Below are 27,200 nucleotides of genomic sequence, written 5' to 3' on the forward strand. Positions count from 1 at the left end.
GGGTATAAGGTGCAACTGTACATGCTGTGACAGCCATATCTCATATGTCCTTCCTGCAAGCTCCTGTATTCCTGCTCTTGAAGCAGGCTCCAGAGAGGAATGCAGTATGATTGACACTGTAGCCTCTCAACCCCTCTCAGCAGTAAATCCTTGCCAATTGCTCTTGGTAAAGTTCTTTAAGTGTAGCTATTGGCCAGAGAACTGTTGAACATATCCCAGTCCTCCCTTGCCTTTGACTAAAGCTTATCTGTTGGTCACAGCCACCAAGTACAAACTCTGCCTTGGCATGTGCTCTACCTTCTCCCAAGCAAGTCTGCTACTGGCAGGGCAGAATTTAGAACTTGTATATGCAAACACAGAACAGAGTTGTTTTGCCCATGTTCTCCTAAAGATGATTTTCCTAGTTTGGAAGAAAAACGGTAAACCTGAATGATCACTCAACCAGACACTTCTAGTCTACTGACTTTTAATAAGAAAGCTGGGATAGTCCTAGCCTTTAGGAAACTAATTGCTCAGAAGGTAATTTCAAGTATTTTCTCTTTGCTTCTCATCTCCATGTGGTGGCTGTTAGCAGGGATGACAAAGGACTGATGGACAGAGACTGCAGAGAATGTCTGTTCCTGTTCCTGTGGAGACAAAAAAAAGGACAAAAAAGTCTGTGTTCCGGAAGTATTAAAACTAAACATTGGGAACTCAAGGGTTTTATTTTGTGCCTCATGACCAAACAAGACTGCCAAGCTGTCAAGGACAGAGCTCTCTCTGGCTGTCCTACAAGTACATCTTAGCTGCCTGTACAAAGCCTGCAGCAGCATCTTCACCAAGAATGTGGGGCTTGTGGCAGGCATCCCAGGGCAGGGCTGTGTGTCTCCCACAGGTGACCCATGAAGCAGGTGTTTTTCTCCATGTTGTGGACTGAAGACAAGGAAGCACGGGGATGCAGCAAAGTTTAGAACATGACCAGACACTCAGAGTTCAAGCATTGCCTTCGCCCAGCCTGGAAGCGGGATGGGACAGGTATCCATTCCCTGGCACGGCTCAGAAGGCTGCAGAAGGCTTGGCATTGAAAAGAAGTCAGGCCTTGCAGTAAAGCTGACACAGCATGTTGCATGGACAGGGCTGGAGGGTTGCAGAATTGCAAGACAAATAACATAAATAGGAACTGTGTTAAGTATACTCAATACAAAATGCCAGGACTGGTGGTAAGACTCAGGACAGTCAGCCCTTGTTTTATGAAACGTGCCTTCAGCTCTATTAAGAGCTGGTCACCTCAAACTTTCCACTTCAAATTCAATTCTCCCTTTCCTCAGTTTAATCACTGGGACACAGGAATTCACCCTTAACCTTGCTAATTGTTCCCTACTCTCAGTGTGTGGTGTCGAAAGTTTCTTGACCAAGAGCCCTTGCCTGCATCCCCCTCCCTCTCTAAACTCTTCAGGACCATGCCTGTGATGACAAAACAGGTGTCCAGCCCTCACCTCATGTGCAGGGAGCATTGTAGCTGATCACCGTTGTTTCTTCTGAAAGAGGAGAGGAAAATATACCAGTGAGATACATTTTCCAAAAACTCCCTAAAGCAACCCAGCATTATGCCTCTGTTTCTAGAAGAGGTGTCCCCTTAGCTTACAGCCCATGTCTCCCCTCTGCTTTGACACATGGAACCACTTGCATGTAGCAAAGATTCGGTGCTGCAGCTAGCTTGGATTCACTCAGGTTATGGGGCTGGTGAGCTGTTGAAGCCTTAAGTTCCAAACAGGTCAGTTATGGTTATGGACTCCCCACTTTCTGAAGTAATAACAATCCTAGACACATTTCCAGCTTTTCCTCCTGCTAAAGACCTCAGGGAACGGGGAACAAATTATTACTGTCATTCTTCCAAGCCATCCCCTCACCACAGTGACTACAGTCCCTTTCCTTTGTTGCCTCCCACAAAATGAGTGTACAAAAGCATGGCTCCGAGCTTCTTGCCTATCCCTTGTTGGAAGAGTTAGATGTTAAGTGGAGCCACATGCCAACATCAGTCTTGCAAGCTCTGAGTCCAGAGAAAGAAAAATCCACTGTTTTGAAGCCCAAGAGGGTAAGTCCACCACTAGAGAGTTTCTAAGGGGCAGTTAAATAAACACGCTAGGGATGGTATTGTCATAGACCAGAAAGCCTAATTTCAGAAAGACAGCTTCAGAAAGTTCCTCCCAGTGGGACATTTCTGTGATTTCTGCAGTACAGCATCTAAGCTCACCTGGCATGTAGTAATCATAAACCTTGATATTAGCTGGCTTATGATCTTTCACTGGCATGTCCAGCTGCATCAGCAAAGTGTAGGCATGAGGCTGTCGAGTCAGCTAAGACCAAGAGATGCACAGATTAGAGCCAGAACCAAAGTCGTGTAAGACAATCCCTTCCACCTGCTCTCACCAGAGAGCAGATCTGCTGTGGAGACATCACCACTGCAGCAGATCTGCTCTGCCTTCTAGTCCATCTCAAAAAAACCAAACTTTTACTTCACATTCTGTGGCCATCTCCCATTTTGTGTCTCCAAAATTTACTCAATTCATGAAAGGCATCAAGTCCACAGAGTCAATGTGCATTCGGTATATAAATACAGAGTTGGCGTTCCCAACCAATCCCACATTCCCATCCAGCTCTTCTCCTTCATGTGTTTTGCCACAGTGGCTACTTGCTTATATGAAGTCCTATTGCATCAGTTCTTATTCTGTAGCCTCACACAACTCTCACCATGAAGCAGCCACATCCAAGCTGTGGATTAACATCTGTTGGATGATGGTAGTTACACAAGATGCTGATGGTCAGTCCCATCTTGTGCTACCAGGCAGCTGGAGCTGAAATCTTTCTCTGCCCTGTGCTGTACATGTAACAAAAGCAGTCCTCCTGCAAGTCTGATGCATTACAATAACCAGCTTTCTATGAGGATAACTTGGTTCGGCTGAATGACAGCTGGAGATAAAGAATCACAGAACAGTAGAAGTGCTCCTTGGAAATTCAGAATTTTAAATTCATGACAGCTCGTGTTTCTTTTGCTGTATATGTCTACATACAGCCAGAGAAAACCTGGAGTGGTCGATAATCTGTTGATTAACGAGGCTGTGGAGTGAGCGCTGCAGCTCACACAACCACTTGGTTTAATTTTGAGTGATCTTGGCAAATTCCATGTGCAATCCAGGATGTGCCCTACTAAATTCAAGCCACTTAAGGGCTTTCTAAGAATTCAGACTGGCTTGAATTTACTGGGTGGATACTCCTACCTCTCCAGACCTGATCAGACACTGTATATGGACTTTCAGCAGTCTCTGAACAGTGCCAGCAGATGTAGTCTTATCATCAGTTAGCTGCATTTCACTTAAGTGGCCCCGTATACAGTCTCTAAAGCTGAAATACTGCAGGCTGACACACATACTTCTCCAGGTTAGCAAATGTGGCTGGTACGCAGAACAGCAGTTCTCAATATACTAATAGAGCCAAAATGCATGAGTAAGCTAAAAGCTATCTGCCAGCCCACAGTCCTCTTAGTGATGACATTAATCTAAATTCACTCACTTCCTCCAGATAAAGAACGACTCGGTCAGCTTCACTTTCAACTTTCTTCACTAAGGGCATTTTCTTTAGCTGAAAAAAAAAAGTCAGAAAAACTCTAGCAGGAAGCAGAAATATTCAGGGGTATTTGACCTTTGCATGGGTAAAATGTTCATATGGCCAAGAAAGTGCTTGGGGTAGGAAAAGGCAGTAGGAAGAAAAGGTGAAGATCACTGTGTGGCTTGGAAGAGACTCTGGGTGTAAGGATCTACTAGAAGGAAAAGAACAACGTTTCTCTGTCCACAGAAATGATGATGGTTCTGCATAGAAACCTGCACAACGCACATCTGCCACCACTCCCATCCCAGCTGGACGCAAACTTGTGGTCTCACCTCATCCAGTGAATCTGCCACGGGGCTGTATCCAGACAGCAGCTCCACTTGGATCAGGACCATGTTGGTGGACACACGGTTCCCTGTGTAGCTGCAGCAGGAACCCAGGGGACAGCACTAATGTTACTTTCTGAGCCATGATCTCCACAGATACTCCAGCCCAGCTTTGGGACACAGGTGGAGGAATCTGCCTTTCCTTCCAGTGTTCCTCCTGTAAACATACCTGCTTCTGCACTACGATAAATTTTTGTGTTTCCCCTGATTTATCTTTGAATTATGCTCAGCCTAGGAGAATTTTATTCCTTTGGGGGCTTCTGGAGTTTCCTTCTTTAGTCAGGGCAGGGAATATCACATCCTCCTCTTGTCCTGTTGGTAGTTTCTGTCCCAAATCAGGCAATGGTAAAGCAGAGGAGAGTGATGTGACAGCTAACCAGGAGGGAGGGAGACTTAGGAAGTCCCACAGGACCTTCACAACACCAGTGTTTTGGGACCTAGTCTTAGAAGGAGGTGAGACTCACAGAGCTTGGGAGAATTTGTGATGACTGGCATGATGATGAGATAGGACTACAGCCCAACTCATCCCTCCATGGCCCTGTACCTTCCACACAGCTGAGGAGTGGCATAGTTAAAAGAATAGGGACATCTTAGCTTTTGGACCTCATGAATAAAGGGGAATCCTGGCTATCAAGAGACTGGTGTAGTGCCAGGAGCCTCTTAGCACAGGGGAGGAGAGGGGAAACTGAGTGTCTCCTACCGAGCATGAACGGTGACAGGAAACTGGGTGGCGTCGGGTGCTGTGCACTCTGTCTGCACAGACACAGCAAAGGTGAGGTCCTTCCTTAGTGGAGGGATGTGGTACTGCAGAATTGCCTGTCAGGACATAAAGAGGCTAGTTGGCATAAAACAGCAATTTTTTGATGGTGAGTAGCCTTGTCTAGTCTTTTGCTGCCATTTTCTGTCTTGCACTGGTGTAAGAGAAAATAATGTGGCAGAAGCAGAGGTGATGCTACTGTGCTGCTCCTGGTGGTGGTCACTGCACTCCTTGGAGCAGAAATACAGCTCTGACTGGGTGGCAATGATCTTGACTTCATTTTGGGAACTGCAGTTTCCTCCCTGCTGGATCCCAGCTACTCCTACCAGCCCCAAATCATAGAATCATCACAGAATCATAGAATGGCTCGGGTTGGAAGGGACCTCAGAAATCATCTAGTTCCACCCCTACTGCCATAGGCAGAGACGCCACTCACTAGATCAGGTTGCTCTGGGCCCTATCTAACCTTGTCTTGAACAACTCCAGAGATGGGACATCCACAACCTCTCTGGGAAACCTGTTCCAGTGCCTCACCACCCTCTGAGAGAAGAATTTCCTCCTAACCTCTAATTTAAATCTCCCCTCTTTTAGCTTAAAACCATTACCCCTTGTCCTATCATTATCTGACTGAGCAAAGAGTCATGCTCCATCTTTTTCTGAAGCCCCACACTCTTGCAAATCACTGCAGCAGGCTGTTTTCAGTCTTGACTTAACAGCAAGGTAGAGGCCCCCAGCTTCCATGTTTTTTCCCCAGACAGAGCTTTTGTCCCTGGACTGGTATTACCTGCAGGAAAAGGCACCCATGGCCCTGTACATGCACTGTATAATCTCTGGGAATGGCAGGCAGCTCCACTGTCTGCAGCAGGAGGCGATTGGTATTGTCTACTCGGACGTTTTTACTGAAGCCCTCAGAGGAGAGAGAAACCTGAAGATCAGGGCCATCCTTGCTGAAGGTCTTGGTTGCATACAAAGCTAGGGCTTCCAAGGCAACCACTGTGTCCTGATGGAAGAGATGCATAGTTGGCAAAAGAGAATCCTTGTTTCCTGTGCATCCCAGTCCTTAGCTTTTCCCTCCCTGGTTGAGATTTCCCCTTGGACTTTTAGCACAGGATTAACTCAGAGCAATACAAATATTTACCATTCATCAACACCCAGGGGCTTGTAAATCCATACTTTAATTTTTTTTTTTTTTTTAACTTTTTCTTTTTTTTTTAATACAAAACCACAGCTGACAGCAGGTTCTTTACTGCCAATGGCCCCAGGGGATTACCTGGGTTGAAGCAAAGCCTCCATAAGGGTTTTGCTGCTTGATGAGCCATGACACGATCTGGGATGCCTTTCTGATGTCATCTGAAGACAAGCTTGACTTTGAAATGTGAGCCATGAGGATACTAGATGTCAATTCCACATCAACAGATGGAGCCCGATACCAATGTAGGGAATCTTCTTCCTGTTTGGACTGTTGACTCCAGAATATTTGGGCATCTAGAGGTGGAGTGTAGGAAGACTTATTGAGCCTGTAGCTGTATCTAATGACCTTGGAGTTCCTAGGCACTGAGTAAAGACATGAACTGGGACAAGATATGGGTACATCTTTTCCTATTTGTCCTCCACATCCTGCTTTTGCCAATAAAAAACAGACCTGCAGGCTGTGGAGGAGCTCTACAATATCCATGACACTCCCCTTGTTTGGATGCCTGGAAGATCAGGACTGTGATATCATCCACAGAGCAAGTTTGTCTCACAGCGTGGATATAGCCTGTGGCAAACAGAGCCTATCCAAGCTTTGGGCTCTCCCCAGAACTCTGCCAGTGTTCCCCCCCTCCTGCCCCACATTCTCTTGGTGATTCAGCCCTGGGTTCTCCACGCAGTCCTGCCAACACCCCTCTCTCCTGTCCTGCAGTCTCTGGTACCTGATCTTATGGCTGCCTTATCCAGTCTTTTGAGGATTTTCTGCTTCAGTGCCTTATCACCTGCTACTGCAAAGGCATTTGCAGCTAGTGCCAGGCTGTAGAGGTTGGAACTGCCGCTGTCAGCATTGACCAGGTCCGTTATGCATTTCAGAGCTTTCTGCACAGCTGGGTCCTAGGATGCAAATAAAAGCACACCAATTGATAGCAGAGTGTATGGGGAGGGAATGCAGCCTTAATGTGTGCAGGGGAGGGTGGAAATAGGGACGGGACACACAGGGAGAAAACACATCATGCACTCCTGTGTGAACAAAAGCAGGGTGCCATTGTACTGTCTGCAGCACGGCTGCACATACAGAGTGTCCCTGCTGTTGTTACTCACAGAACGTGGTGTCCCAGCATGTATGAGAGCTGTGATGATGGCAGAGCTCAGCCCCAGTCCTTCCTCCACTGCACCCTGCAGCCACCACAAAACAGGAGAGATGCCATGAGAAAAGAGCAGGAGAAGTCTTCCACTGCATTCTGCCTCAAGTGAACTCCAAGCCAGCAGAGACAGCAATGCTGGTCCCATTCCTCTGCTAAAGAAGTGCCACGGGTGGTACCTATTCTAGCAGGTCCCATTTCCCAAAAAAAGCACCTCAAGCTCCTCTGTGTAGCTTATCACCCTCTGCTGAACACAGAACACATTCCCTTTTCCCTTTTCCCTTCCCTGCAAAGGATTTGCAGCAGCAGATTTCAGCGCCAGGGGAAAGTGATATTCCCACAACCCAGCTGCACAGTGGCGCCTCAGCTGAGGGCCTGGACGAGGGTCCAGGGTGTGAAGGACCAAAATAAAACATAGCTTTTGCAAGGGGAAATGAAAGGTACCATTCTCTTCACTTGGAGGAGTAATTATCTGAGGTCTGGTGCATTGAACTGCTGCAGGCTCTGCTTTGATGGTGCTGTGTGTGTGTGTCTGTGCATGTACAAGTGCTGTGTTTCTGACTGAGTAAGGCAAATCCCTGGTAAGGTGAGTCTCACATGGGTGGCTGCGATTAATCGCCATTTACTCCGTTTCAGACTCTCTCTGTACAGGGAGAAACTCAGACTGAAGGATGAAACAGCAGTTCAGCAATGGGAAAGGAAGCTGTTTACCAAGGGAATAACAAAAATGCAACCATGACTAAGCACAGCCCTGACTGTCACTCAAGGGTGACCTTGAGCACATCAGAGCCTCCCTCCTGCAGCAGGGTTCATTTGTTTTTGGCACCCACATTGGGCCAGAAAGTAAAGCAGCCCTGAGGTATCCAATAAACAACCAGAGTATGTCATACCATCAGGCCATTGTTGAAGAGTTTCCCCACACTCTTGAAACAGCCAGATGGAGTCTGACTTTTAATCAGGGCACTGGCAGCATCCTTTATGTTCTGCTCATCTATATGGATGAAGTTCTGGGCTTGGCTGAATGTCTTGAGGACAAGGGCAGTCAGCCTAGAGCCAAGGAAGGGTGAAGAAAATCAGACTGAATTAGTTACTGACATCCATCTCCAGAAGGAGACAAAAGTCTCTGTGTTTTCTGTTATCTCATCCCTGGAGAAATGCCAGCATGTCAGAGCCTCTGAGCAGACTGGGAACTGGAAGCAATGCACATGAGATAGATGCTATTGAAACTCAAGCTCAGATTCACCCATTTGCAGAAAGAGGATGTCTGAGATAGAAAATTCACTGACAGTTCAGTGCTCCCCTGGACCTCTTCCAATTCCAACACAATCCACATCTGTGATTTAAACCCACAAGGGCTGATATTTGGTAAGTATAAAGGCTGCTCACTCAGCCCCTTTCCCAAATCCCCTCTGGGAACAAAGCACACTGGAAAAGCTGGAAAGAAGAAGGCTTTGCAGCCAAGTTTTCAAAAGCAGGCTTGGTTAGGGTGTCCAAACACAAACAGTCAAACAGCAGTACCTCAGGTCAGTTCACTGTCTCGTGGTGCTCTTCCAAAAAGCCTCAGAAGTGGTGTCCGTACAAAATACCTGCACATCTCCAGACACCCTTACGTTCCCCAGGCCAAAATCCAGGACAGCTTGAGCCTGACCAGGTCAGGCTGTTGTTCCTCAACTCTGTCTGGACATCCCTGCTTACCATGTGTTCCCTGGCTCGCTTCCTTCCCCAAAGGCACTATATGAGCCATCTGCGTGTTTATATAGAAGCTGCCGTTGGTATCCTGCAGGAAGAGAGTGGAGGTAGTGAAAATTTTCTGTCTGGCATGTTCTCAAGGTGACAACCTGCCCTGACAATAAGTCTGCAGATCACTATAGAAAGCATTGTCTCGGAGGAACTCAGCAAAGGGCTTTTAAAGGTGTCTTGAACCCTTTGTTTAGCTGAGACACGGCAGCCTGATTCACAACACTGTAATTCCCATGGTATCGCACAAATGACACTGTACCAATCCTTTTCAGCATCATCTCTCTCCTGAGGTCCCCGCTGTACAACCTAGCGTAGTGAACATCACCAGCTTGATAACCCAGCATGAGCAGAAATACACTCACCACTTTCCAGATAGCCAATTGCCTTCTCTTTGATTTCCGGAGTCAGTTGTCCTGTCTCTTGTAGGTATCGTGTGATAAAGACATTGGGGGCAAAATGAACCATGTTCTGCTCACCACAACCACTGGACATCTGGAGGAGCTCATCTATGTTGTCCAGTGCTGTCCCCAAAATGTCACCTGTACAACAGAATCACAGCTTTGGCAGCTTTACAAATTCTTGCATATAAAAAAATCTGTGCTCACTGATTCTCCAGATAACCTGCTAAAAGTGGGCTCAGTTCACCTCTGTTCATACTAAGGTGACTTTAATGTCTACAGGGCTCTGGCCATGCAGAGCTATATGATCAAAGGTGCAGCCCTGTAATAATAGCAATATGGTACTCATCTATGTCTCTTGGCTTGGCGAAATTACAAGCCCATCTAGCCCAGTGTCACTTGTATAAGAGAGACCAGGACTGGATAACTCTCTGGAAGAATGGGGACCCAATATTACACCTCCCTGTACACATTTCCTCCTGTTATGCCGCTACAGAAGTTACAGAAGTGGCACTAGAAGAAAAGAATCCTGCAGGAAAAAATCTTACTTTCTAAGTCCCCTCTGGATCTCACCTAAGAAAGAGATGTGGGCTCTCTCTGTCCCGAGGACCATGTTCTCTGGCAAAGTGAAAGTGATTGTCTCTGAAGCTGAAGTTCCTGCAAACAGCAAAAGCATCAGCATAGCAACAGGCAGGAGGGAGAGTGCAGAGCCACAGGCATCCACAGGAGATGGTGTAAAAAAGGCTGGAATCACCTCATCTGTACTGAAGTCAGCCTTGAAAAGACAGGGTGACACAAAGATCAGGCCACCCACTGATGTGTGACTCTGTCATGTGGCAGCTTTGTGCTGCCAAGAGCTTGTGCTACTGAGTAATGCTGAATGGCTTTGCCTCTCCATAAAAGTTCCAAAATCCCTGACCTGCCCCTCTCCATGCCCTTCTAGACACTCCTGGATTTGTTCACAGACCACCCTGCTTCTGTTTGGTCTCCATGGTTCTCACACATGTACTGCCCCATTTCTATGGAGAGATGGTCCCTATCTCTCTGGTATCTGCACCTACCTTTAGGGCACAGGAGCGAGGTGTGGGTCTTTTCCTCCAGCAGCCCCTCTGCCTGGTGGGGAAAAGGCTTGTCAGTGCAGAAGAGGGAGCAATAATCTGAGATATCAGCTGCACAGCACCCCACCTTCCTGCAAGATTTCCATCCTCATGGGCTTTGCAAAGGGCTTTAAAAAGGATATGCATGTTGCTGGTGAAGTTTTGCTGGGAAGCAAGATTCTTAGCTGCTGCATGGCCTCTGACTACATTGCCTTGCTAGCAATCAGTTCTGATGTCTCTGTCTTACCAAGCATATCCAGACTGGTGGTATTCAGCTCTCAACCCTACACAACTTACTGTAAGAACCTCTCCTTGACTAGCCTCATTGGGAAATGTACCAACAGACAAGCGGGATTTCCCTTCCTAGACCCACCCCACCAGGCTGTATTGAGTCTGACCCAGTTCTGATCCCACCAGGAACCTGAAGCACACTGACCTTCACCAGCAGGTGTTTAACCACTGTGTCCTTCCCTCCAGACTCTGGCACAACAGCTGTACTCTCAGTGCACACATCTTTCTGATCAATCACCTCTGCAGTGACAGTGAAATTCACCTTCCCTAGAGAACAAAAGTTTAAGGTGCCAGGTGGCACATCAGTGCCTACATTTCAGTTTGTTCAGCCTAAGGCCGCATTTATGGTTCCCACAACAGGTCACTCTCCCTTCCAGACCAGTCCCATTCCTGCTTGAGACGCTGCCCCTCCCTTGTCCACCTCTTACCTAGCTTAGTAGCTTTCACATCCCAGAAAAATGTCTTTGCTGAATCGGGACACAGACAAACGGTGAATCTGACATTTGCATGCACAAATTCAAAATCGCTGGAGTTCATTAGGCTAAGCTGGAGCTAGAGGTGAAATGAAAGGGAGTTCAGGTTACAGAGCTGCTATTTTAAGCTCTTTGATCCAAATGTCATTTAGACCCAGGGTGAGTTTGATAATGGCCCTGTTGCAATACCTGTGGGCCACCAACAGCCCATGGGCATCACAACCCTACAGTGTTGAGATTATCAGGAAGGAAAACCTGGACAGAGATGGAGGTATGTGGAGATTTCTGAAGAGCTGATTTCTGAAGAGGGCCTCAGTCAGTAAAGTATGGTTACCACACATTCCCTTGCCCAACACCAATTCTGGAGGGAGCCACTCACCACCATGCACTGCTTCAGGTAATTGAAAACTTTGACAGTCAGGGGAAATGACTCTCCCCGGAAGATGGAGTAGGGCAAGATGGGTTCCACAAAGAAGGGCTTGAAGCTCCGCAGGCTGGTGGTCTCTGAGATTCCCAACCCATGGGTCTCTGATGTGCAGAAAGTCATGGCACTCCAGTCTGTGATACTATCAGGTACTGTGACAGATAACTCAGCAGATCCTGAATCACTGAGGAGGAAACAGAGCAGAAGAGGTGAGCCCTATCCCTGTAAAAACTTCTTATGGTGTTTGGGAAGATTTCTAGGCATCTGTGGGAGGAGAAGGATTGGAAGAACACATTTTGATGTGACAGTACTCACAGAAAAAAGATTCCTGTTGTTGAATTTAAATCACAGCCTTAACCTGAATAATAGGAATAGTAATAGCAATAGTAATAGTAGTAATAGTGTTCACTCTATTAAAAAATAACCATGCCTACAACTGTCACATTTGGTTGCCATATGAAGAGGTGGTACATTTTAGTATTGTTTGGGCTGTTGTGGTCAGTGGAGGAGGTTATAGAGGAAATTACAGAAATGTAACACCTATGAAATACAACCAAGTTGTTCATGAGGAAGGCAGCTGGGGGAAAAGGCAATACTACAAATATTTTTCAGATATATTCTTGAATTAGGGACTCATCTGAGCAGGGATATAGAGAAGTGACAGAGGAAGAATGGGGTTGCAGACTCCCTTACCTATTTCCCTTGTACTGCCAAGAATGAGCTGTGACTAGACTAACTCCCAAACTCCCCACCACAGGTCAGCAGTCATCATTAAAAGAGCCACTTACAGACCCACATACACAAAACAGAAGATGGTCCCTGCTCTGAACTGTGATTAGTCCAGCCAGATGAGATGGAGTGGTAAAGATCCTATTTTACAGATGGAGAACGTTGGCACATGGCAAAATCAAGAAAGCTGAGATGACAGACAGTGTGAATAAGGGCAAAATAGTGAACTTGACTCCAGAAAGGCCTTTGACACAGTCTCCCATAGTACCCTTGTAGCAACAGTAGTGATATGTGCATAAGTGGCTCATAAGCTGGGCAGAAAACTCACTTGACCATCATGGTCAAAGGATGGTGAACAGTGACACAAAATTCAACCGGTGACTGTTTGCCTGTGGCATCCCTCAAGGATTTATACTGGGACCAACACTGCTTAATGGCTTTATTAATGATCTGGATAATAGGATAAAGGACATCCTCAGCTGGGCATCCTGGTGCATGAAAAATTGAGTGTGAGTCATCTCATTTGCCCTTACAGCAATGAAGGTCATCTACCTCTGGACTATATTAAGAAGACTGCAGTTACTGGGGGGAAGTTATTTTTACCCTATATTTCTCACTTGTGGGGCCACATCTGGAGTACTGTGTCCCATTTTTGTCCTATGGTATAATAAAGACTGATATACTTGCATGAGTACAGTGAAGGGCTATCAAAATGATGAGGGAGCTGGGACATTTGATGTAAAATAGGAGGTTGAAAGAACCAGGGGGTTCAGTATTTAAAGGTAAAGGCTATGGTAAAATCACACTGCTTTCTACAGCTACCTAATGCAAAGGTGTAGAGACAATGGAGCCAATCTCTTCTGAGGTGCTTATTGATACAATGAGAGGTAACAAACACAAACAGGAACATGGAAAATTCTGACTTGAGACAAGAAAAAGTATGCCATGAGAACAGTCAAACACCAGAACCCAAGGAGTTTGTGTCTCCATCCCTGGAGACACTCAAAACTTGACTACGGCAACCTGATCTAAAACCTCATCTGCCTTGCACAGGATGATGAGCTCCAGACCTCAGGAGGCCCCTTCCATCCTACAGGAGCCTGTGATTTTAAGTTCCCCAGGGTCATGTGGAAAACCTCAAGATCCAGGAACTGTGCTGAACTCCTTATCCAGTTCCTCACACTCCCCTTTTCTTTATGGGCATGGAAGATGGTAATGCCTTGGCTCTGCTCCTGCCCATTCTCTGTCTGCTGTGACTGACAGGAAGTCCGTGTGGGGCCACAGCCCACAGTTACTCACTTGATGGGGACCAGACTCCAGATGAATGTCTCAGGAAACCAGGCACGTACTGGCCCTGCCTTGCTGCCCAGCTCAATGTGCTCTGACTCAGCATATTCAACAGCATCATCTAGTTCTAGATCCAAGTCTTCCAAGTCTTCCAGATGGTCATAAGCTATTGGGAATATAAGCATTCGTTCAAAGACATTACTTTGCTGATACAGTTCAGCTGGGAAAAACCCAGTTCTCCATCCCTCCCTCTCCCACTCTGATCCCCCTTGTCCTCTCCAAGATGCCCTTGACCTACTTCACTACTTCCAGTGGACTACTCAGCACGTGGATTTCAGCATATGTGTGCTCCCCCATGAAGAACTCCACCTGCTCACACTTCTGATCTCTCAGCCTCTGCTGAAAGACTTGGATACTATACTGCCCAGAGCCAATCTTGGCTCATTATCTGGTTTACAGTGAGACCTTTCTTAGTCTTAAAAACATATCTTCCTTTATGGGAGAGTTAGCTTTTTCCCCTTGGCCATATTATCCTCCTGTCTGCCAGAAGCAGATGAAGCACTGCAGTCAACCCTCTGCCACTCCAGTGCACTAGACATGTCAGGACCCTTCCCCTTCCTGTGGTTTTCATCTCATGTGCAACGTCCCACTTATCTCTGGAAGCCATTCCCAGTTCCTCAACACACTGCACGTTTAGCTGCCCTTGTGCAACCTGTATGTTACCCGTGATTTCCAAAGAAGCAGGATAAATTAAAATGTACACATGTAGTCGTAGAAAGTGGTCTGGGTGCGGCACTCGATTGGAGACTTGATTTTAAGGCTGGTTAAAAACGTTAGACCTGAATTCTGGGGGAGAGAAGGGGAAGAAAGGAAGGCAGATTTCAGTGGAGGGAGTGGTATGTCTGGGGTTTGTCTCTGTCCCCACCTCCCAACATATCAACCACCCTGTGTTGTAACACCTCTGACTGACTTGAAAATTTAAACAGGGAGAATGTGGAGCCATCCTACTCACAAAGCCTAGGTCCAACCTCCTATTTCCTCTGACTCTTCCCTTTCCTTCCAACCACTACAAAGTCTGAGGGCCTAGAGTCTTGGATAAGTGGTAAGCCGGCTTCTAGGGATGTGCCTTATCAATGGGAATTTATAAAGCTTGGAGCATGGGATGTCAGAAATCTATTACTTCAAAAGGTTGGCAAATTCAGAACGTGAAGTTGCTGTGTTTTACAGGAAGAACAGTCTGTGAAGCTGCTCTGGGCTGACCCAGCATACAAAAGGGCACAGCTCTAGTATTTCAGGGTTTATGGAAATTAAATTTACCCTCAGAAGTCCATAGACATCTGGCTGGGACACTGCATAAGAATAGCTGTTGTACAGAAAGGGTGATGTAGTTGTTGGTGGAAGTGTGGTCTGAGAACTGGTGGTTCCTGAACTCCTGTGGACAGTACAGTAGTCACTGTAAGAGTCTGTGAGGATACTGGGGTGCTCTTGAGGATAACTGAACATATTGTACACCTGCAGGCAGAGAATGAAAACAGTACGGGTTAGTTTGAGAGGTTGGCAAGATTCTCTGTGATGGACGCAGAGCTTGGATCCTGCCTGCCACAAAAATCCATCTCCAAAGGTTTTCTATCTTCACAGAAAACCTTCACAAGTTTCAGATATGTAGAATGAACAGTAACAATATGTGCCTAGCTGTGGCTCATAGTTTTCACCTGAGAGCTTAATGCAAACAGCAAGGAGGCCAGTAAGAATCCTTAGAAGGATTCTTTGAGGGCACATCCCGGATTTGCCAAGACAGTGTCAAGATGCAGCTCAAGTGTCCTCAGACATAATGCATCCCAGGCCTAGGTGAGAAATTAGACATTTCCACTGCCAAAGCACCATTTCCAGTCTAGTCTGTGAATGGAAGGATTGTCCAGTTCATGTGAGCTGGGACAAAGTTATGGAGCCTATCATACACTGGGCATATCTTCTAACGTAACTCTTCTTTTGGAGCGCTGTCATAAGGTGGTTCAGGAGATGGAAGTCCCTAGACATCTGGATGCCATTGCTGCAAAGTACACTAAGTTTGGCAAGAATGTGTCATTAGTTTGTACTTGGGCATGTCAGTGGGTTATTCTATTAGATCCATCCACAGAAACCAGTAATTTTGGCTGATGATTGATGTTTGCCTTCATTTTTTTTCCTCATGAAGCCATGTCCTGTCCCCATTTAAATACCTGTTGATATATCCACTGTGCCTGATTACCCAGTGACTGTAATTAGATATTCAAAAGGCATCTTTCCAATATCAGCAGGGCTCAGCCTTAAACTCACATTAGCCCTGGATAGCTCAGCCTCTGGCCTTAGCAAAAGTACACTCTGGTCTACAGCACGAATGCTACATAGGGAGCGTGGTGCAGCCTGCAAATGGAGATGGACAGCTGATCCTGGAAGAGCCACTGCGTCTGAAAAGCCAAGCTTCACCTGAAATGGAAGAAGAAAAAGGGGCAGAAGACATTGAACGAGGAATCTGTGACTACTGGGTTCTGCTGGACATTTGTTGTCAGTTTTTAGTTAATTGGCTACACTCCAGCCTATGACCCCCTTATGTTTTGCGTGTTACTTACATGGTTCCTGAAGCACTTGGAGACTTTCAGGCTGAAGCTGTCAGCTGCCACTTGACCCTCAGGGAAGGTAGTGTAAACAAAGAGCATAGCCATGGGTGAAATGATGTCAATGGGAAGACTGATCTTGAAAGTACCACTATACTGACCTAAGCAAAGAAGGAGAAACAGCAGTAAAGGAAGAGGCAAGGAGGTCCGACTGTAAGGATTATGGCAGCAAAATGGTTCCTCTGCAATACTTCTGTACAGTTACTTGGATAAAAAGCTATTCTGTCTTGCTTCTGGGGAGGCTAGACCAGGCTGTAGGTTAGTGCCATTTTTTAGCACTGATCTTATATCATGAGGGATCTTGCAACACTGCATGCTTGCAAGAGAAATTACTTTCCACTGGAGTGTGGCAAATATATTTCTCTGAGTTTTCTCTTGGAGGCCTCTGATAATTCCTGGTTGGCAGCTAACTTCTCACAGTTTCTTCATTTGATCAGAAAAAAAAAAAAAAAAAAAAAAAAGGAAACTAGAAGGCAGAAGAGAGATAGCATATTTGCCATTCCACTTGAATTATTTTTTCTAGCTTTGTTGTTTCCTGTTGGTCTCAGATCTCTCTGTCCTTCCCCATGTAGGTTTTTCTGTTGGGTCCTTAATCTGTTCTTGGTATTTAGACACTCTTACCTACTGGTGGATCAAGAAGTACTCTTGTTTGGCCATGATGCACAAGGGATCCTCTGGCCAAAACCTAAAAGGGAATGAACAGAGCAGTGGGCTGATCTGGGCCAGCAAAGGGCACTGTGCCAACACAAACCCATTGCAAATCTGACCTCGTTGCCTGTGCTGCCCTGCACTCACCAGGTGGTAGAACTCTGCTCCGGCAGCCCCGTCCCCCAGCTCAGTGGCCAGGAGATGATAATTCACGGTGACCTGCTGCACATCCCCACAGGGCAGCGCTGCCTGCACTGGTTGGATCCTCACAGAGCTACGGCTGGAGGAGTAGAAGGCCCTCAATGTGAGGGATGCAGTACCATAAGACACCCTCGCGTTCTGACTGCTGAATTCCTCTGGCTGGGTCTTTGCCTGTGGCATAGAAAAGGTGACTCAGTCGTCAAAGATTTCTTACAATCTCCCTAGGCCAAAACTGTGACTGATGGGACAGCAGCCTCTGAACCCTCCCACAGTAAGGTGTTGAAAGCACCACTATACTGACCTGAAGGAAGGAGAAATAAAAGTACAGAAGGAGGCAAGGAGGAGGCTTCTGCTATCCTTAGAGCAGGCCAAATCATTCAGTCGTGCAGAGTGGCGTAATAGTCCCTGGATCAAACCACTGAACCCTTCACATTTGTATGGTACATGTGGGGCAAGTATCAACATGGATCTGCCCTGATAATGTATTTCACTGTTCAGTGTTATTCCAGTCACGCACCATATTTCTTCTAGCAATTTCCCTGATCCATTCAGTAGGGATGGCAGGGGACAACTGAAGATCAATAGCCTTGCTCATCTCTAAACTATGATCTATCTGTACTGAGACTGTGATGTTAATTAACATTTTACAGATTTCCAGCCATGTCAAGATCCTTCATGTAAGATACTAAATACAATATGATGAAAAGGAAAGACTTGCCTTGAAGTGACTTGACTAGGAAGTGTAGATATGGCAGGTATTAGAAAACTACCCCGAGGAGCAGACAAGCCTTCCTTGTTCCTAGGAAAGCAGACAGAACTTTTCTCTGTCATTTCCCTATACCTGGCAGCCATCTTTAGCTCCCACTCTGCTCCTTCTATCCTGGTTACCTGTTTTGATCCAGATTGTCTTGCAGCAACTGGTTCCTTACTAGTTTTCCTTCTTTCTCTCCTAAGTTTCCTTCCTTTTACATCCAAGATTCTTATATCCTAGTTCTTTTGCTATGAGGGTGATATATAGTGAACTGGTCACTGATTTTTTCCTCTCTACATGTATTTTCAGATGCTTCTCTCCTTTCCTTTCCTAACTTCCCATTTCATGCCTCATGGGAGTCCTTCCTCTTTTTTTCTGTCCCTGCCCAGCCTCAGAGCCCTTTCCACCTCAACCAGAGGTGCTATGTGGATAGACCTCAGTCACAACATCACACAGCCTTTGTCCACAAACCTGTCTGTCATCATGTCTCCTGACTGTTCAAGGACTGTGTGTGTCATCAGAATGCTGGCTCATTTCTCTTGCCCTAGGTCTGTCATTTCACTGCTCCGCACTTCCACCTCCCTGGCTATACAGAGACAATGACATCGACTATAGATCTGAGGGATGCATCGCTTAGTGCTAGCCAAATCCAGTGTAATCATTGGCCTTAACCTGCAGTCGAACTTCACTGTTGTTCCATGCTGAAGTCTCTAAGATGAAAGAGGCCATCCCAGTGTCATCTGTGAAGTAGGTCTTGGTCTGCTTCCTGCTACCATAGGACACTGTAAGGATCACCTTTTTGTTCTTCAGGTGGGTCCCATTGCCACTTTTGAGTTCCAGCTGCAACAATGCAGAAAACAGAAAATTGGAGGCCTTGGGAGTGAAAATCTGCTTCACAGCAGAAGACTCAGTTCCCCTCTCTGCAAAGGGATTCTCAGTGTGGCCTCCCAAATTCCTCCAATGCCTCGCCATTTATGCAGAAGCCATCCCACCTGGCAAAGCTATGTACCTATTCTGTGGCCACACCTTTGGATTATCTCTTGGTGGAGACATCAAAGAAAAGACTGGGATAGAAGAGTTGTGGCAGCTTTGGACAGCTCAGAGCAAGGGGACTCATTATTTCTGTGTCTGCCATCCCCTCAGGCTGAACATTCCACATTTTTGCTCTGTTTGCTTACATTTCCATAGTAGGGAGCTCCTTGCTGATAGTAGTAGCTTGTCCCCCAGAACTGAAGAGTTGTGATACCAAAAGTGACTTTGCAGTTTTCAGTGGTGTTGAACTCCACTCCTAAGAAAGACAGGAGATGCATGCAAGTGAGTATCACGTGTATGAGCAAAGGCAGAAGGATTGAATGGATGGAGGTAAATGTATCACTCACAGGGAACTGTAGTTTCTCCATTTAGCTTCAGAAGTCATTTAACACACAGTAATTGTTAATAGTGTCTCCTACATTGTGAGCTGCTGGAAGGACAGAGGTCTACCAGGGAGTTTCTGCCAGACACAAATGCTCTTTCTGACTTTGTTTAAAATTGTTCCACTCCCAATTATCCCCTTTCATTCTCCTTCCATTCTCACAGCAGAGTCGCTATAAGGCAGCATTTCCCCTTGACTACACAACTTATTTTACGGTCTGCTGTCTTGTCATGTGGTGCCCAACTGAAATCACTGTCATTGCTTGGTAAGTGAATACATATTACTGCTTTCAGCAAGGGGCTGGGAAACATTTTCTTGTAAGGAATGGTTTGTAACATTTTGGAAGAGAGGACACCTTCCAGGATGGGAGATTTAGCTCTGGGCTCAGTCGGGGCTCAGGTTATCACTGGTTACTCTAAGCCCCTCCTCATTCCAAAGGACTTTCCTAAAATGTGATTTAAAAAAAAAAAAAAAAAAAAAAGAATGTGGCCTGGTCCACATTTCTCCTGTAACCAGATGAGGAGAAACAGCAGCTCTAGTCCACCTCTGATAAACCAAGGTGACTGTCAGAGCTGGAATGGCCACACCAACTTCTAGGGTAGCAAGCATACTGGTAAAGCCTATCTTACAACTGGAAGAACTTACATTGCCTGTTTGAGTTAGATCTCAGTGGTACGCCCCATGCTGCTGTAGTGCTTCCAGGAAAGACACAACCCTCTGAACACCTGCCCCCTGGAAGCCAGTGTATAAAGTTCCACGTTTTCCCTGTGTGCAAGACACAGGGAGTCTTGCAGGTGAAAACCCAAATGAAAACATATTGTAAGAGTGTAAATAAAAAGACCTTCCACAAAATGTAGATTTTTTTTTTTTTGCTACCTGTTCCACTTTCTTTCAAAGCAGCCACAACTTCTAGGTTGAAATCGTAATTGTCAGTACGCTTCTGGTGGTAGGTCTTAATGTGCACCTCAGTGGTAAAACAGCCGTCCTCATTTGTCTGAGGGAGTGAAATTGAATCTGTTAACTGATTATGAATGCACTAATCATTTCTGTTGTGCAGATTAAACCCAAGGCCCAGAAGTCTAAATTACATGACTAAGACACTTGAGATAAAGGAGCACTGCCCATACTGGCATGAACCATCTTCTTTCTGGAGCACTGAGGAATAGGAGATCCTGGTTCACAAGCATGTGTGTATGAAACATGCTTTACATCCTTTACACATTCACCTGCCACTAGGAAACATTAATTGCCATTTCTCCTTGAAACATGATGTTTTCTGCTCTGGCAGGATTTATCTTTGATATATATATGCTGGGTTATTTAAAAACACGTAAACAAATGTAGATACATTTATTCAACCCCAAAGATAAATGAGTAAAGCTTAAGCTGAACTGCAATTGTTTGCTTAGACATAAGAGGTAATCTCTGTCTTTCCAAAACAGCTCTTTCTGGGAAACAGTATATACATCTTTCTTTACATCAGTTGAAAATCTGTTGCTAAGAGGCATCCATCAGAAATCAACTGATGTGGACAGTATCTCTATTTTTATTGTCCTGTCACAATACCTGGCTTGTAGGTAAATCTGCAGCAGATAGCTTATCTACAAATGCTCCTTCCTTTGAGTGCACCAAAGTGCATTTAGATAAATTACTGAGATGGGTTACAATTATTTCACAGTGAAATTAAGAACGTATTGGTCCATCATCCTTGACTGGACTGAAGAACATGCTGCTTCAACAGCTGATCCCCACCCCACATCTTACGTTAGCATTATTCCTTCTCTTTGCCCCTGTTCTTCTCTTTTTCAGGAGTATTGGGTAGCCCATGTGCTCACCTTGCCAATGTAGTCCTTACAAATACTACGCTTGGCTTTGGGAGACTTCCTTTTATACTGGATATGTTTACGGCACACCACAGCCTTCACACTACCTTGAACTGGTTTTCCGTATGTGTACCTGGTGAAATAGCAGAGAGGGCTTACATACATGCATAGAAACAATGACTCAAGACAAATGATATTTGCTTTAGCCTGTGGTTTGCAGCTATACAGCCCAGCAGCTGGAAATATCTTCATGGATCATGAGCCAAGAATTTACAAAGACTTAATCAGATTAAGGCAGAAGGCAGTGGTGGGTGAATTCTCCTCTCTAAATTTACGTTAATCCCACTAGACAGTGCTAGCAGACATTGTGCTGGCCACAAGTCTGAGTCATTATTCCCTCCCCAGTGGCAGTAATCAATGCAGCAGAGGTACTGTAATGTATGGCACATGCCTCACCAAGGAGATCCACTGTCTTACTTTCAGTCTCACAGATAAATAAATAGGGAGAGAGAATACAGAGAAAGGTGAGAGTCCAGCAGAATTCCTTAGCAGAGGATGTCAGGGTACCAGACATCAGCAAGGGGGACAGTTGGCAGAGATCTTTTGCGCTTGGTTACTGATAGCTGCTCAGTTTCTAAAAGAGTAAGAATGCAGCTTCTGCCAAGGTAAGTCAGCTCACATGCCACAGATATGGAGATGGAAGGTCTCCTCCAAGATGGTGACCACCTGAGGCATCTGGATGGAGACACTGAACTTGGGCAGAACTGTGAGAAAGCAAGAGAAATATAATGCAGTAAGGAGAGAGAGCTTGTTTGTCCCAGATGTCCAGAACCTCCCCAGACGGTTGTTCACAGAAAGGCAGTCCCTGTCCCTGACAGGACTGGCACAAGGCCTTGTAGGAATGCAACAGCAGCATGGCTAAGAGAGTGTGGTGTGAGTAGACAGCTTTAGTCCACTTCACAGAGCACAGTTGCAGGACAGTGCCTCAGTCCCTCCTCAAGACATGTGGAAGGAGAAAGCCAGTGGGTCTGAGTGAAAGTCAGTGATAACACCTATTAGCATATGGTGGGACATTTGAGGTGCTAGCACAAATTGCGCAACTAGCACAGCTGTTCACAGCTGCAAGGCCAATTCAGCCCTGCAAGAAGTTGGGAATCTGGAGGGAATGAATTTTTCTCTGTTGCTGTGAGCTCCCTAGACCCTTACCATACTCCTCTACAATGAAGGTATGTGTGCGGTCAGGCGTTTTGATGGTATACTCTCCAACTGGTGCTTCTGCAGCCAGAGGGAAGGACAGATCCACAATGCCTCCCACAGGGGTAACATTCAGCCACTGTGCAATTCGGTTCCTTTTGGGGTCCTGTGTAGGCAGTCATAGAGAATGGTTATTTACAAGTGCAAAAAGAGACACTTCCAGAATACCTGTGCTACCACAGCATGGCTTGAGTGCACATAGTCATCCTGAGAGACCAGACCTCTGACACAGCTATGGTGCTCAGGTGAGTCCCAGCTTAAAGACTATAGGGCCTTTCTCCCTGTCTCATTGAGAAAGCCATTCTATTGTGTTATTGCTCTCTACCATCTCACTGACTGCTGCAAAACTGTAGTTTGCTGCCAGCAGGTCTCACTAAGAGATAGAGGTGGTTCCTCTCAAATGCCCCTTTGGTGATCTGAGCTGGCATATCCCCAAGATCACTGCGAGAGTAGTCAATTCTGACAGCACATGCTGCCTAAGGCATGATCTACTAGAGTGACCACTGGGGAGTGTGATAGCTTGAATCCCTGGGAAAGTCTGGGGAAATAAGTTCCGGACACCATGCAAGGCAACATGAGGTCCCTAACAGAAAGCAGGATTTAAAGACCTGTGATGCTGAGCAGAGGCTGTGGAGCTGTAAGCTCCTTTTGAGGCTTTATTGATAGTCATGGTTGGCCCACAACTGTCTGTTGCTGTTTGGAACTGGGACCTCTCTGTATGGGTTATTACAAACACACTGCTTTTGGGCATCTTTACTCAGCTTGGGTGATTGTAGTTCATATTTTACATTTTGTATTAAGACTAGCAGATTGTAAGGTCAATATCCTGAGAGCTGCTTTAGGAAGCTTGGCTCTTTTAGGAAGCTGTGTAGCCACAACACTAACTGATCTAACTTCTATTTTTTGTATGTTAAATATAAAAATCTCCTGAAAAAGATATTATATTTTCACAAACTTTCAATTCACACGATAGAGGGACTAAAAGTATTCTGATCACTCTAGAAAAGTTGGCTGGACAGCTAACTGATTCTCACTGGCAGTGCAGGAACCCTTATGAGACTGGTGTCATAACATTGCACTGCCACACTTGTGTGGACACTAAAGGAAGGGCAATAATTCAAGTGCTGTTCTCCTTCATTCTGAGGTATTTGGTTTTCTGCATCCATATCCTCCCCCCAGTCATCTCCAAACCTTTGTCTTCCCCAAGGGGTGGAGATCGCCACTTTCAACAAAGTTTTTTTACCTTCAGTTCCACTAGGCGGTGCTGTGGGAAGAAAATAACAGTGGTAGGACACTTTCAGGAAAGCCACCTCTCATGCCCCTCTCCCCTCCCCAGCATTTTTGTCTCTCAGTCATCCATGAGCCTTCCCTAAGCAACGCCCCAGGATCTCATGAACAGTATCTGCATTACCCAATGGTGTTTTTAAGCACCGAAACCAAGACTGAGACTAGCTGTCCACCTAGCAGTGCTAAACGCTGATCCAAAAAACGTGGAGGCAACCCATAGCACTTTCAGACACACTAAGTTTTCTCCCCTCTTGACTTACTGTTTCATTGCTGGCAATGAAGTTCTGATCCAAGGTTACGATTCGCAACTTGACTATAGAGCAAAAGAAAAACAGGACTGGTGACATTGGTGGTAAGGGGATGGTTGGACCAGATATTTTGAAGGTCTTTTCCAACCTTAATGATTCTGTGATTCTAAATGAAAGTCTGTTAGTATGTATGGATGTGCCAGTGTGCTTCATTGAAAGGGTATGGGCAGAAGCTTAGTGCCTAAGTTCAAAGACCTGCTCTGAGCTGGTAGCCTGCTAAAAAAAAAAATAAGAAAAAAAAATGGTAGGAGGGACAGTATGGGGTTTCTGGGAAGGCTGATTGCACTGGTGAGAAACAGCATTTTTTATGGACATTGGACCTACACTGAAGCCCTCAGTATTGCCTTCAGTGAAGGTCAGTGCCAGCAGCAGGTGGAGAGATAATGGGGAAAACAGCTTTGCACTGAGGTGATCTGAATTGTGTTAGTGGTGGGGCTTGCAGCACTATGATCCTCCTCTGAGGAAGTCTGTGAGGGAGAGAAGGCTTCAGGGCAGTCACAGACCATGTCTGACCGGAGCAATCATGACTACAACACCGTGCCATGTGGGCCTTTTCTCATGCCTCTGCCAAAACACACAAGCCCTGTTCACATTGGCACACTGTCCGAGTATGGGTAATAGTGCAGAAAACATGCCATGCCAACACGTGGCAGAGGTATCCCCAAATCCCTCAAAGCAGGAACAGCCTCCAACAGAGCTGGAGGTGGTGCAGGCCCCACTGCAGGAGCTGGAGGCTACCCTGTATTTGTGGCCTGAGGACTGTCCCTCCTCTCACAACACAAGGCATTATAACCATACCAATCTGTCCAGGTTTGTACACAGGTTTGTCTGTCTGGATTAAAGTCTTCTTCTCTGCATGCTTGATTAGGACTTTCTGTTTCTTCTGAACCTCTGAATCGGCTCCCAAGGCTGTGATCTCAATAAAAGCTACTTCCTCTGGCTGTCCAACAGGGGGAGGGACCTGCAGGCATAATTGTAACCATAACTGAAGCTGAATCTCGTTTGTGGATCCCCAGTCTTTTGTTATAATGATTTTTATACTGATTTCTTATTGCTCCAGTCCTTCTTGCCCTGAAAGATATCACAGTACTTTTCAGAATGTTTTCTAGAAGAGTAAAAAGGTACACAGCAGGAAGAACCTGTATAGGCTGAAGCAGAAGATCCAGAGCCTGATTAAGAGAGTCCCATGGGATGACACAGTTAACTGTCTTTCCAGTCCAGCAAAAGCAGAAAATGAAATAGCCACCCTACTCACAATCCTTGAAAATATCCTTCTCACCTGGAAGCTTGTGCAATGGAAGAAGATGAGCTGAGAGATGGTCTGCGTGATTAGACTTGCATTCCCAGCTTTGCTTTGCAGTGTTACTGTCACATGGATTGGGACTGCTTGTTTTCTGCTGAGCTGGAGGCACACTGTCTCTGAGAAGGGGTGGTAGAGCTGAGATGGTATTGCCACGGCATAATTTCTTTAAAAATAAATAGATAGATAGATAGATAGATAGATAGATAACCCAGATGAAATTGATTTTCTGATGGGATGAGTTTTGACTTTGGTATTTGGGTACTTCTTAGTAAGACTTCTGGTTGCTTTATTCCACTGTCAAGATCCTGGTGAGAGCAGATCACACTGTTCTCATCTACTGGTAATGTAGGCATTACCACTGAGGCTACAGTACATGCTGCATACACTTACAGAAAGAGACAGTCTCTGCTTCCAAAACCAATGCCATTTGTTGTACGAGACCCAGTGTACCGACCTCATGTCCCAGACACAGCATCTCATAAACACGTTTTCTTCAGCCCCTCACATACCCGCCCTCGCTCTCATTCCAAATCTCACACATCTGTGGCTGCTGTCATAGCTGTGCCCATGGGTAATACCAACAAGCTGTTCTTTTTGTTTTGTTTCACCTTAAATGGTATTGCAGCAGTTAGAACCAAAGAAATGCCAACATTCAAGGAGGTCTGAAAACTTACTCCTGCTTACTGTCCCTAGGCTGTGTCAAGCATCAGCACCTTTTGCAGCAACAGGAGTGCAAGGCCTTGAAAGATCAGAACAGCACAGATATGGTGAAGTTCACAGATGTGAACTGCTGGCAGTTCTCAGCTGGAGCTCATAACCACAGCAAGAGAGAGTCAAAGTCCTGTTGGCCAGGAGCCTTGAATGCTTTCACAATTGAGTGCTGTCAAGCTGCCTTGAGCAGCCTGTCTGCTGCTAATATTAGGGGAGATGGTAACAGGTGCCAACATTTTGATTTTCCTTCTTAGGACGACTCACAGCACCTCCTGCTTACCACAATGCCAAAGGATGTGATGTGTACTAAAGGCTTACTCCTTGAACTTCCTAAACCTCACTTGCTCCTGATGGTCCCTTGGTGCACTCTCTACTCCAGAACATTGTCTCACACCCCTCTGCTGATTCTTCCCATGTCCTTGCCTGCTGAGCTATGAAAGTATCACACAGCCTCTCTGAGGCTGTTTTTCAAGGATCCCTAGAGCCAGGCTGGATTACCTTCTGATAAAGCTACAAAAAGCATTGACATGCAGGTGTGACAGCAGACTTCCTGCTGAAGCCAGCAGTATAACCATCAAGGAAAGCTTCATGCTGAAGGCAACAGTAGGAAACAAGCAGCAGCAAAGCCTTATTTGATTGGAAGCTGTATCAGCCTACAGAGTATGTCCAAGGCTGTTCTCCCACTAGAACAGGCTTTTAAAACTACGCTTGTGCATTTGACACCACACATGGCTTGAGGAAACACAGCTAAGACCCAGTGACATACTTCATACTGTTACATCTACCGTAGGGAGCACACGGCCAGCTAAGGCAGAATCAGCACAGTGCTTTACAAAGATCATCTGTATTAGATACCTTGGACTCACATTTGCCCAGTTTGTAAAGGCACACAGATTTATCTGCTAAAGGTTTAAATGGCAACTTCTGGCTCCGGGGAGAAAAGCAAAGCCTGAAAGGAAATACATTCTGGAACACAGGAGCACATATGAGATGTTGGCAGGTCAGAATTAAACACATGCAGAAAGCTGTCAAGTTTGGTATGACCTGAGTCCTTGCAGAAGTACCTGGTCTATACCAAAGGCACTAGAGGGAGAGCCAAGTAATGGGGGTAGCATGGTGGGGAGGGTGCATGAAGACCAAGTGAAAACTTGGGCAGATGAGAAATGAAGAAACTCCTTACGTCTTCTTTGGAAACACTGCCAACCCCCAAGAACACCCCCCAGACCAGTGCGCGTATGCGAAGCAGCTGAGGTTCTTACATCACTGCAGATGTTCCAGCCGCACACGGCAGAAGGATGCTGCCCCACAGGAGAGTGATGCTCCACATAGCTGAATGCAGGTTGAAT

The 27,200-nt window shown here is 45.9% G+C and overlaps 1 protein-coding gene across 1 annotated transcript; it reads right to left on the bottom strand.

The window, feature by feature from the left end:
• Nucleotides 1-563: 563 nt before the first annotated feature.
• On the bottom strand, nucleotides 564-27,200 carry LOC309873820 (alpha-2-macroglobulin-like protein 1). Its single transcript, XM_082751572.1, has 36 exons — nucleotides 27,114-27,200; nucleotides 25,120-25,306; nucleotides 24,639-24,801; nucleotides 23,793-23,845; nucleotides 23,489-23,509; nucleotides 22,198-22,351; nucleotides 21,671-21,755; nucleotides 21,004-21,124; nucleotides 20,045-20,162; nucleotides 18,933-19,042; nucleotides 18,427-18,594; nucleotides 16,950-17,174; nucleotides 16,776-16,839; nucleotides 16,110-16,255; nucleotides 15,817-15,966; nucleotides 14,818-15,012; nucleotides 14,262-14,346; nucleotides 13,513-13,666; nucleotides 11,440-11,668; nucleotides 11,016-11,139; nucleotides 10,733-10,854; nucleotides 10,261-10,312; nucleotides 9,773-9,856; nucleotides 9,164-9,340; nucleotides 8,757-8,838; nucleotides 7,952-8,108; nucleotides 7,021-7,095; nucleotides 6,642-6,813; nucleotides 5,999-6,213; nucleotides 5,513-5,728; nucleotides 4,672-4,787; nucleotides 3,918-4,008; nucleotides 3,550-3,618; nucleotides 2,234-2,336; nucleotides 1,476-1,517; nucleotides 564-626 (listed from the first exon to the last, which is right to left on the bottom strand). The coding sequence occupies exons 1-35, from the start codon at nucleotides 27,179-27,181 to the stop codon at nucleotides 1,477-1,479; spliced, it is 4,392 nt and encodes a 1,463-aa protein (XP_082607698.1). The 5' UTR covers nucleotides 27,182-27,200; the 3' UTR covers nucleotides 564-626; nucleotide 1,476.

Source organism: Aythya marila, assembly GCF_965140915.1.
Source record: "Aythya marila genome assembly, chromosome: 1".
Classification (NCBI taxonomy): Eukaryota; Metazoa; Chordata; class Aves; order Anseriformes; family Anatidae; genus Aythya; species Aythya marila.